Consider the following 12,475-nt stretch of genomic DNA (forward strand, 5'->3'; position numbering starts at 1 on the left):
CAGTGTCATGAGAAGAGAATTTCAAAGACACAGACGTGAAGTTTAAATGTGATGGAAAGATTTTATTAAGAGGAATTAATACACCCTCGGACGTATAGGGTGGACAGTCACTAAACACTGCCAGGAGGCTTTTGTTAATCCTCCATATATCTTCTTGGTTCAGGTAAAGGGCAGAGCACCATTCGAACTAACCCAAGTTTCTAACTTCCCAGGCCTGGGCTGGGCCTTCCTCCCAGCAGATTCTGTTGGGGTTTCATGTCCTCTGTCCAATCCGGTTACCTTTCCAGTTGTTCCCAGGCTAGGCCCTGCCCCTCTGTTTCATCACCCTGACTCACTGTGCAGGTCCAAAAGTTCCATTACATCATGTAGTCTACTGCGCATGTGCCCAGCAGAGGGCAGCCTTTAGCGGCCTAGGGAGACTTTCCTGTCATCTGAGGATTAAGTCTCCTCTGTGGCAGTTTCCTGGAGTGTTTGTTTACCAGTAAACTAGCTGGCTGCTGCTGCCCTGCTACCTGCTTTGGCTTCCCAGTTTATTAAGATTATTTAGTCCCTTTTGCTTTCTTCCTCATATTAATAACTAGCTACCTACGCTGACAGTAGGAGATGGGAGTGTGTGGGGGGGTGTTGTTGCTTTTTGCTGATCATCACCCGAGGATATTATTTCCCTCAGTTTTCAGAGAGAGCAGAGGGATGTTAAGAGACAGAGAGAAAGAAACCTCGATGTGAGAGAGACACATTGATTGGTTGCCTCCCGCACCCCCCGGACCAGGGCCGGGGATCGAGCCTGCAACTGAGGTACGTGCCTTTGACTGGAATCGAACACAAGACCCTTCAGTCCTCGGTCCAATGCTCTAACCGCTGGGCCAAACCAGCCAGGGCTGTGTGTGTTTTGAGTGGTATGTGTAGTATATTGCATGGTGCATGTATGTGTGCATGTGGTATGTATGTGGTATGTGAGTGGTATATTTGGCATGTATGTGACTGATATGTGGGTGTTGTGTTTATGTGGTGTGTGTATGGCATATGTGTATTTTTGCTACCAGAAACAGAACTTGACCCTGAGCCAAGGGCCAGACCGTAGTGTATGGGTCTTGACTTCGTGCAGGAAAAATTTCGCAACACGAGTCCAGGTGACCATGAGGGAACGTTTATTAAAGCTGAGGACAGTAATACAAGAAAGGGCTTATCACAGAAGAAGCAACAGGAGAGCCTAGGCTGGGCTGCCTGAGGTCTCTGGGAAGTCAGAGGAAAGGGGCCTTGGGGACAGGCTCAGGGGATTAGCCTGGGACGAGCTGCCTCTGCCCATTGCTGCCCTGGCTGCAGGTCTCGTGGGGTCCTTTACAGTTTAGGAGATGCCTGCCTGTGGGGGAAGAAGTGGGGAAAGGAGAGGGGGAAGGGAATGGCGGGGCTGCTCCCCAGAGGGAGAGCATGCGCTGGGTCCTTTGTCTTGAGGCTTTTCTCTCTCTTGGAGGCGGGAATCTTAGGGGACCTTAGGGAAGGTCTCAGGGGAGGGTTTCAGCAGAATATTCCTCAGTTTTTCCAGGTGTGCTCCTTGAGGGTCCTGGTCTCCACTGATTGGTCAGCATCAGGGCAGGGGGTTGTCAGTCATTGCAGCTGGTCCTGGTGTTGCCCACCTGGTTTTGCTGCTTTTCTGGGTCTGGAGCTGAAATATAACTGAGGCCTAGATGTTATCTCTAGGGAGGCGACCTTCTGTATCTGCTATAAATTGCTTGGCCAGCTATAAATTGCTCAGCTGTCTCGGTTTCCCTTTCCTCTAGCCCTGGTGAAACTGGACACAGTGGGTCCGGGCTGCCTGTTGCCACTTGAGCCACTTAAGCAGAGACAAGGTTGAATCATATATGAGCATTTATTCCAATAATGCCAGCAGTATGGGAGAGCAGCAGGATCCATCCACATAAAATCTGCTCCACCCCTCCCCATAAGCCAGCTGCTTATATTGGGTAGAAGGAGAAAGATTACAGGGGGAAGTGGGCAAAAGGAATAAGTGGGAATAATGGTTACAGGTTACAGGTTACAGGAAATTTGGGCTGAGAGTTGCCAAGGGCAGGCCCCTCCTGAACTCCATTGTTTCCGGAGCAAGGTTATCTTTCCATGAGAAAAAGAGAATGAACAGCACTCCAAGGTCAACTCCCATTTCTGGGGGAAACAACTCCCAGCCAGGTTTGAAAGTGGTTTTTCTACTCAGAACAGTCACAGTTAACACAGCATGATTAATATTTCTTACAACTGTAGCTAAAAATCATGGTTAATAGAGCATGATTAATATTTCTGCCCCAACACTGGCTTACTGACCTGTCTCTTTTTGTGTGGTGTGTGTGTGTATTATGTGTGTGTGTTTTGTGGTGTGTGGTATGTCTGTGTGTCTCTGTGTGTATGGGGTGTGTGTGGGGTGTGTTGTGTGTGTGTGTGGGGGGATGGGAGGTGGGCCACAGAGAGCCCCTGATGCTCCTTAGGACAGCCTAGGATTTCCTGGCAGGGTAGGGGTCTGCCTACCCACTGCCCCCTCATAACACCCTCTCTCATGCCTCCACCCCTTAACCGTGACTGTTCCAGAAAATCCCTGTGAATTTTTTGATGAGGAGCCCCACCCCCACCCAGGATGTTGAGCCATCTGAATAGCTGAGGAGTTGAGAGAGCAAAGCGTCCCCCTCTCTCCATGCCACAAATTCAGCACTGACCACACTAAAGTGTCCTTGGCCTTTATAGCTCCCAGCCCCCTCTGCAGGAGCTCCTGAGGCCTCCAGGCGCATGGCTATGTGCAGTGCAGGTACAGAGAGGCACCCAGGAGCCCTGGGCTGTGCAGGAGTCACCCTGGTCTGAAACCAGGTGTAATCAGGCCCGACTCTGCAGCTGAGGCCAGAGCACAGCCTCGTCTTGGCCCTGCAGATATCCAGAGCATGACTTGGAAGTTCAGGGAGCAGGATGGCAGTGGAGGAAATGCATATTGTTTTACAAACCAGGACAAGAGGAAAGTGCTGCCCATTGTTATTAAAAAGCCCAGTGATTACATCCTCTCCTCAGGGGTGTCAAGATGTGAAGACCTTTGTGTTTCCAGACAGGTGCAATCTGGCAGCACACATCTTTGCTCAGGTGCATTTGGCTTTGGGAAGGCTTGTTCAAGGAGCATTGCCCAAGATTAGTATTGCACGAAACAAACACAGCTCATGGCAAGGGGCTTGGGCTTTTGCCCCCTCCTTGCATCCATAAGTTAATACATTTATTTTAGAACGATGTACATTTACTATAATGCATACAATGTATAATATAAAACATTAAAAAATGTGTTTAATATAAAACATTAAAACCTAGACAAAAACTGGAAATGTAGAAGAGAGAGTAAAAAAGTGAATGTTCCCAGTTCTAACACCCTCTTCTCACCCTGTTCCATTGTCTTGTGCATCCCACTTGGGGGAACCCCAACTCCAGACAGGAAGCAGTTGCCCCATCTTACTCCCCTCTCGGTCCCCATTATCCAATGGGGGACCTGCAAACAGTAGGCACAAGATTAGTATTGCACGAAACAAACACAGCTCATGGCAAGGGGCTTGGGCTTTTGCCCCCTCCTTGCATCCATAAGTTAATACATTTATTTTAGAATGATGTACATTTACTATAATGCATACAATGTATAATATAAAACATTAAAAAATATGTTTAATATAAAACATTAAAACCTAGACAAAAACTGGAAATGTAGAAGAGAGAGTAAAAAAGTGAATGTTCCCAGTTCTAACACCCTCTTCTCACCCTGTTCCATTGTCTTGTGCATCCCACTTGGGGGAACCCCAACTCCAGACAGGAAGCAGTTGCCCCATCTTACTCCCCTCTCGGTCCCCATTATCCAATGGGGGACCTGCAAACAGTAGGCACATGGGGAACCTGTGATGGTTGAATGAGTGCACCCCAACCACCTGAGGGACGTTGGCAGAAACCCTGACTCTGCTGTGGTCAACTGTGCCCCAGGCAGTACCCCCCAAACACCCACTTGGATCTTGTGCTTCTGCCCACAGTCTGCAGACTCCAGCAGGCGGCCCGCCACCTTGGCAGGCCAGTTCAAGCAGTCCCTGGACCAGCTGATGAAAATCCTGACTAACTGCCAGCCCTATTTCATCCGCTGCATCAAACCCAATGAGTACAAGAAGCCTCTGGTAATGAGGGGAGGCTGGGCACACAGGAGGGGAGTGGGGGACAGCTGCTGGCTGAGTCTGACGGCATCTAGGGTCCTGTCGTCCTTTTCACCAGGGCCTGGACAGTATTAGAGCTGTTATCGGCCCCCATTTTATAGGCAGGACACTGAGGTAAGGTGGCTAGTCCAGGCCATTCTCAGATCAGTGACTTTCAGGGCTTAGGTCACCCAGACCTTAGTAGTCTTAGCCCTGCCATCTGCGTGCTGTGTGCACTTGGCCAGGTGCTTCCCTTCTCGAGTCTTTTCTATCAAGTTAGAATGACATCTGCCTGCAGGAGGCTGCAAGGATTGTACTTGAGGCTTCTGGCACATCTGCATATATAAACTGCGTTCAGTTAGGGCCACAACTAGTACTAGGGTTTCAGAGGTTGAGGACCACTCCTGGTTGCCCTTGGAAAGCGTCTTTATCTGCTTCTGTGTGGTGTGGTGTGGTGTGGGGTTGGAGCCTGCTTCCTGCCTAGGAGCCCTTGACCATGAGCTTGGGAATTCTCCCCAGAGGCTGCAAATACAGGACTCCCAAAACCAGGAGATGCCATCTGAAAGGAAATAAAATGACCCCCTAAAAAATCTTACAAGGGAAAAATATTAAATAAAGAGACTTTTTGAAAAGAAGAAAATTATATGAAATTGAGGCTGTCCCAGGCTATCCAGAATGCATCTTCCAGATAGGCACAGTATTCCAACGTTAGGTGAGAGCTGTGCTCCAAGAGGCCCTCTGCCCACACCCCCTCTCTACCTTAGGAGCGAGACAGGTGCAAGGGGCCTGAGGCTGGTGCTCAGATCCTCACAGGTGGTAGCTGCTGTGTGGGTGTAGGGGTCAGGCAGGCTCCGTTCTGTACTCTAGCTCAGCTACTTAGGAGTGGCTGTGAGCCTCAGGCACCTCATCTTGAAATTGGAGCTAAGTGCCCCACCACACAGGGGTGTTGTAAAGATTAAATGAGAAATAGTAAATAAATGGGGGCTAACTAGTTGCCCCAGACTAACTTCTGTGGCCTTGGACCCCACAAGCCATTGCTCTGTGTTTCCAGGTAGGTAATGGCTGCTGATGGCTTCTCAGGTTGGAGGATTGCCCCTAGCCCCCAAGACTCCTGGTGACTTAAAGGTTGAGGGCAGGGGTCTCTAGAGGACACCCCATGCAAAGTCTCAGGGTATCTGCAAATAACTGCACATCCCGAGCAGGAGGGAAATATTCAGCGGTGTTGCAGGTGCCACAGTTTCCGTTACCAACTTGATATCCTCCCAAACACTTTAAGGACTCTTCAGCGACTCTGACCAAATATTTCTCTTCAAAAGGGAGCTCTAATGAAAGCGAGCCCGTTTCCCAGCGTCCCGTCTTTGGGGTGGTTGCAGGGTGGGAGGGCGGCCGTGTGAGCCCGTCGCCTGCCCGCAGCTCTTCGACCGCAGGCTGTGCCTGCAGCAGCTGCGCTACTCCGGCATGATGGAGACCGTGCGCATCCGCAAGTCGGGCTTCCCGCTCCGCTACACCTTCCAGCAGTTCTCCCAGCGCTTCGGCCTCCTGCTGCCCAGCGCCGCCCGCCTGCCGGTGAGTGCCCGGCGCCCTGGCCCGCGGGCGGTGCCCCGCATCCTGGGAACCGCGGCTGTGGGCCCCCCCAGGACCCCAGGTCCAAGAGGTCCCTGCGGCTGCCCCTCTGATGCCCAGGGCCCCTCCCTGGGCCCCAAGCTTTGAAATGAGTGTGCTCGTCTTCCCTTCGTCACCTCCTCCCTTCCCCTTCTGGAGTGAGGAAGGGGCTGGCTCACACTGGGCTCCGGAAGGCTGGTGGCTGCACCAGTTCTTTCTGTGAGCGTCTGCAGTTTGAAGCAAGCACTTGTATGTGGCAGGATGTGGGGGAGATGCTGTGTGGCTGGGGGGCAGGAAGTCCTCTGTATCCTTCCTCAACATTCAGCTATCCTTTGGGATGCCCAGGTGTCCAGCGGCCACGTGGAGGTCCCAGGCCCTGCAAAGTGTGGTGGCTCATGATCCCAGAGCCTGAGTGCTCCTCTGGGCCCCAGACCTGATCTCAGGTGCCCTGCGCCTGTGCCCCGCCCAGCAGCCCCTGAATGGGAAGCCTGCAGGAGGAGGAAGACTCAGATCCCCAGGAAGCCCTTGAGGAGGGACCCTAAGCCTCCTGCCCATCCCGCTTTAGCTCCACCCAGCCACCCCTGTTTCTCTTTGGCAGCTTCGGGACAAGTTTCGACAGATGACACTGTGCATCGCTGAAAGGTGCCTGGGAACAGACAAAGAATGGAAAATGGGAAAGACCAAAATTTTCCTGAAGGTGAGACCCTGAACATGCCGGCCTCAGCCTCCTGAAGCATGTGGGGCCAGACTGGTGCTCCCTGGAGGCACTGGCTCACTCACCCAGCTCTGAGTGTGGCCCCCACTCGGAGGCACCGAGCTGTTGTAGAAAGCAGTGCTGGGGGTAAGGGAGGTAGGGGAGTGTGGAGAGAGCCCAGCCCAGCCTCAAGAGGTTCGGGAGGCTTCTCGGGACATCCATGGCAAGGCCTGCGGATGAGGAAGGGCTGCCTCCAAAACACTGGGCAGAGTAAGAAGGTGCTCAGGGCAGGCTCCCGCTGTCTCCAGAACAGGCCTTCACTAGGCATGAGCCACAGTCCACCTTAGGGAGCTTTGTCTGGCCTGGGGACGCTCTGCCTCTAGTGAGCCCCGGAGAACTGGCACTTCAGTGTGTTGGCCCTTCACCTATTAGAGCAGGGGTGGGGAACCTTTTTTCTGCTAAGGGCCATTTGGATATTTATAACGTAATTCGGAGGCCATACAAAATTATCAGCTTAAAAATTAGCTATGAAAAAAGCTCCTAGATTTATTGAATTTTGAATCCCCCCTGGGGTTGTCATGGCAGGGCCAGACCAAAGGATTTCACAGGCACATGCAGCCCACAGGCTGGACGTTCCCCACCCGCTTAGAGCTTGTTCTTAGGCAGGTGTGTGCAGGCCACCCACCTCCCACCTGCCTCCTTCCCGACTTACTGGGAGGCCTGACGTCGCACAGAGGCAGCCTCGTGGTTCTATGGCCTTCAGGCCCTCTAGGATTGCCCGTTGGGTCAAAGAGCCACTGGGGAGAAAACCTCCCTGCCCCCTATGCTTGTAAGCCCTGGATGGGGGAGCAAACCCAGAAGGAGGAGGGAGAGCAGGTGAGGAGGACATCCTGTAGCCATCCAAGCACCCTCCCATCCCTGCCACCCTTCCCTGCACCCTCTACTGCCTCCTCTTTCCCCATAGAGCCCCCCTCATCCATCCCCAGAGGGACCTCCCCACCCACCCGCTGGCCAGCCCATTTATCAGTCAGACCTGTGCTAGGGCTTGGGGCTCAGACCTGAAGAAAGAAGCAGAGTGGCTTCAGATTCCCTTGGGAAGGGGAAGCTGGCAGAGGAAAGGCATCTGCCCTGGAGGGTGAGACATAGGGGTACAGGGGGGTATATAGTGTGGGTGGATGGTTGAAGGGGGCAGGAGAGTGCCTTCCCCTCCATTTTTCTTCCTCCCTGGTTGCTCCTTGAAGCAACAGTCCAGGTCTAGTCCACCTGTTTCCCCAGTGCCCACCCAGGCACACCAAGAGGCTCAATGCTTGCTTCATACAAGGCTCATGAAGGCAGGAGGGGACTCCGAGCCCTGGCCTCTCCTCACCATGTGTCAAAGGCTCTGCTGCTGTCTGTTCTACAAAGACAGCCCCTGCCTCCCAGGGGTCAGGATGGCAAGCCTAGGGCGCAGGGACCAGGGGAGCACTGCAGTGAGCCAGGGGAAGTCGCAGCCCAGGGATGACTCTCACACCGAATCCTACTCAAAGGCTGAAGGGAACATTTTTCCACTGAAACTAGCAAGAGTCCATAATACAGCTCAATGCACAGTTCACATGAATTTGGGGAAATAGACAACTTCTGGGAGAATTCTGCCCCCGTCTTGGATTCTCCAGAGCAGCAATGAAATTTGCCAGATTGAATAAGAAGGAGCTGGAATGGGAAGTTCTTGAGTTGGGGCTGGGGCTATAGGTGCAGCTCCCATCTGAGCCACAGGAAGGTCAATTGGAAGGCCCCTGCCCCTGCGTGGCCTCCCAGGAACACATTTGGGAAAAGTCTGAGAAATCCTGACTTCTGGAGACAGAGCCCTGGCCCCAGGTGGAGATGTGGGGTGGAGGGGGCAACTACTTGATGAGATCTCTCCTGTTCCAGGATAGTCAGGACACTCTGCTGGAGGTACAGAGGAGCCAGGCCCTGGAAAAAGCAGCGATTAGCATCCAGAGAGTCCTGCGGGGCTACAAATACAGGTGCCAGCCCTGCCCCACCCCAAGCCTACACACCTGCCCATCATTTGCCCTGGGGAGACCTGCAGCCCCCAGACCAGGGACACGTGTTCCTGCTGGCCTCTCCCTGGGGATAACTGAGTCACAAGTTGTCTCAGAACCTCCTGACCAGGGACACTGCAGCCTGTGTTGGCCAGAAAATTCTAATGCATTATTTGAATGCTTGTTTGGGGGGGGGGGGGGTTGGGGGGGATCCACTACATAAGCAAGAGTCAAATGAAATGTCAGCTCTGGTCTCAACTATATTTTGATGTTCTTCAGTTGTCTTAGAGAATTTATGGGCTTGGGTTTATGAGGTGATTGGCTTTGGAGGGAAGGAAAAAAACTGTCTTTGACTCGGTTCCCTGGTAAGTAAGACAGTAACACTTGAATTTCAGTTCAAGCTCAGAAAATCAGCAATATCACCACCTTCCTCACCCTCACCATGTCCAGAGGGACTGCTGGTCTCTGTACTATCCTGGCTGTCTATAGAAAGGACTGGAAACCCAGGCATGAGAAAATGAGAGAAAACAGCCGACCCATGAGAGTGGAGGCTGTGGACACCTTTGAGCAGGGTCATGAGGCAGGGATGTGTGGCTTGGCAGTCCAGGCCATGGTAACGCTGATCTCAGCAGCAGCCAACATCAGGCCAAGCAGTTGTCAGCCAATGGTCACTGGTGCCAGTTCAACACCAACAGGTATTCCCAATTTGAAGTACGGTGAAAAAGGAAACTATTTAGTGCACACAGCTCTGAAGTTGTGACACAGCACAGCTGGAGAACAGCACAGTGGTGATACAGCTCAATAGTGTTATAGCTCAATTATAAAACAGCATGGTTGTGGAATTGCGTGTCTCTGAGGCAGCCCTTGGGTGAGACACTCCTCTGGTTAGACAGCTCTGCTCTGCTCTGCTCTGTTCCAGTGAAAATTCAGTCTGCAGTCTTGGTGCAAAGAGAAAGTGCACTCTCCCAACCAGAGGAGAGCTGATGTATAGAAAGAAGTCCCCACCCCTGATCCCTGATACAAATGAGGACTCCACATCCTCACAGTTTGATTTGTCCCAAAACCACTGTCTTCACTGGTCAAAATATAGCCACTCTAATTGGTTAGTGAGGATGCTAATGAGGAAATAGCTGTGCAGCTCTGACTGGATCAAGAAAGTCTCATTCCTATTGGTGGAAATGCAATTCCATGAACTTCTTCATGAGGGCTGGCTCAGCCAATAGGGACACAGTGCAAGTAGGCAGGGAGCTCAGTGTAGGCTCCTCCCTGAAGTGTGGCTTACATGAGAGGCCCCTGTTTAGCAATGACTGGAAGGCTCTGTTTATAAATTTGAGCCCAGTTAGCCACCAGGAACCCTTCTCATCAGGTAGATTTACTCTTGGGGTCAACACAGTAATGCACAGGTTGCCTTCCCAGACTAGTCAGAGTCAGGCAGGGGTAGCCATCTTCACTTCTAATGCATTTTCTTTTACTTTAATGCTTTTTAATTTTTCAATTACAGTTGGTGTAGAATATATTGGTATCAGATGTACAACTCAGTGATTAGACATTTATATAACTTACAATGTGATCACTCTGATAAATCTAGCACCCATCTGACACCATACATAGCTATTAGAATATTATTGACTATATTCCCTGTGCTGTACTTTACATTCCCATGACTATTCTGTAACTACTAATTTGTATTTCTTAATCCCTTCACCTTTTTCACCCATTCCCCCAAATCCCCCTCCCATCTGGCAATCGTCAAAACCTTCTCTGTATCTATGAGTCTATTTATATTCTGCTTGTTCATTTACATTGTTTTTTTAGATTCCACATATAAGTGAAATCACTTGGCATTTGTCTTCCTCTATCTGATTTATTTCACTCAGCACAACACCCTCTAGGTCCATCCACGTTGTTGCATATGGTGAGATTTCATTCTTTTTTGTGACTAAGTCATAGTCCATTGTATGTATGCACCACTTCTCCTTTATCTGCTCATCTATTGAAGGACACTTAGGTTGCTTCCATATCTCGCCTATTGTAAATAATGCTGCAGTGAACGTATACATGTTTTTGATTTAGTGTTTTGGGTTTCTTTGGATAAATACTCAGAAGTGGATTGCTGGGTCCTTCTTTGTCTCTTGTTAGAGCCTTTGATTTAAAGTCTGTTTTGCTTGGTATGAGTACTGCTACCCCAGCTGTTTTCTTTATTCCCATTTTCATGAAAAATCTTTTTCTATCCCTTTACTTTCGGTCTGTGTGTATCTTTCAAACTGAAGGGGGCCTCTTGTAGACAGCATATGTAAGGGTCCTGCTTTATTATCCCTTCAACCACCACATGTCTTTATTTCATTTTATTACTTCTTTTATATATATATATATATGTTATATATATATATATATATATATATATGTTTTATATATATATATATATATATATATATATTTTTTTTTTTCCTAAATATATCTTTATTGATTTCAGAGAGGAATGGAGAGGGAGAAAGAGAGCTAGAAACATCAATGATGAGAGAGTCATTGATCGAATCCGCAACCGGGCATGTGCCCTGACCAGGAATTGAACCCTGATAGCCTGGATCCTAGGTCCACGCTCAACCGCTGGAGCCATGCCCGGCTGGGCTATTACTTCTTTATTATTATTTTAATCCTCACCCAAGGACATGCTTAGAGAGAGGAAGGGAGAGAGAGAGAGAAAAATATCAATCTGAGAGAGAAACATCAATTGGGTGCCTTCAATTGATGGCAACGGGGATTGAATATGCAACCTAGGTATGTGCCTTGACCGGGAATCAAACCACAATCTTTTGGTGCACAAGACCATTTGAGCCACTCCAGCCAGGTGCCACTGTATGTCTTTTGCTTTGGTCATCTAATCCATTTACATTTAAAGTAATTGTTGACAAATATGTATTTATTGCCATTTTAGTTTTCATAGTTTTTATTTTTCTTCTTCTTCTCCTCCTTCTTAAAGAAGCCCCTTTAATATTTCTTGTGAAACTGATTTGGTGGTGATGAACTCCTTTAGCTTTTTCTTGTCTGTGAAGCTCTTTATCTGTCCTTCGATTCTAAATGATAGCCTTGCTGGGTAGAGCAATCTTGGTTGTAGTTCCTTTCTTTTCATCACTTTGAATATTTTTTGCCAGTTCTTTCTGGCCTGCAAAGTTTATGTTGAGAAATCAGCTGACAGTCTTATGGGAGTTCCCTGTAGGTAGCTAACTGCTGCTTTTAAGATTCTCTCTGTCTTTAACCTTTGGCATTTTAATTATTATGTTTCTTGGTGTGGACCTCTTTTGTTTCATCTTGTTTGGGGCTCTCTACACTTCCTGGACTTGTATGTCTTTTTTTTCTTCACCAGGTAGGGGAAGTTTTTCATCATTATTTTTTCAAATAGGTTTTCAATTTCTTGCTCTCTCTCTTCTTTCAGCATCCCCATGATACAAATGTTGGTACACTTGAAGCTGTCTTAGAGGCTCCTTATTCTATCCTCATATTTTTGGATTCTTTTTTCTTTTTGTTCTTCTAATTGGGTGTTTTCTACTTCCTTATCTTCCAAATTACTGATTTGATTCCCTGCTTTATCTGCTTTACTATTGATTCCCTGTAATGCATTCTATATTTTAGTTATTGTGTTCTTCTTTTCTGACTGGTTCTTTTTATGTTTTCTATCTCTGTTTTTATGTTTCCTATCTCTTGAAGTTCTCACTAAGTTTATTTACTTTACCCTTAAGTTCACTGAGCATCCTTACTGAGTTTTGAACTCTGCACCTGATAGATTGCTTGTCTCTATTTTGTTGAGTTCTTGTTCTGGAGTTTTGTTCCATTCTTTCATTTGGGACATGTTTCTTTGACTCCACATTTTGGCAGATGCCCTGTCTTCCTTTCTATGTATTAGGTAGAGCTGCTACATCTCCTGGTCTTGGTAGAGTGACATTATGTAGTAAGTGTCTTGTGGGCCCCATGGTGCA

General features: G+C 49.0%; 1 protein-coding gene across 1 annotated transcript in view; it reads left to right on the forward strand.

Annotated features, from left to right (window-relative positions):
- The window catches only part of MYO7B (myosin VIIB), a 71,270-nt gene that overhangs the window by 11,460 nt on the left and 47,335 nt on the right, over positions 1-12,475 (forward strand). The window contains exons 8-11 of the mRNA XM_081141886.1: positions 4,032-4,169; positions 5,598-5,750; positions 6,385-6,483; positions 8,389-8,483. Coding sequence (XP_080998012.1) covers positions 4,032-4,169; positions 5,598-5,750; positions 6,385-6,483; positions 8,389-8,483 — 485 coding nt within the window. The remainder of the gene's footprint in view (positions 1-4,031; positions 4,170-5,597; positions 5,751-6,384; positions 6,484-8,388; positions 8,484-12,475) is intronic.

Source organism: Miniopterus schreibersii (genome assembly GCF_964146895.1).
Source record: "Miniopterus schreibersii genome assembly, chromosome: 7".
NCBI lineage: Eukaryota > Metazoa > Chordata > Mammalia > Chiroptera > Miniopteridae > Miniopterus > Miniopterus schreibersii.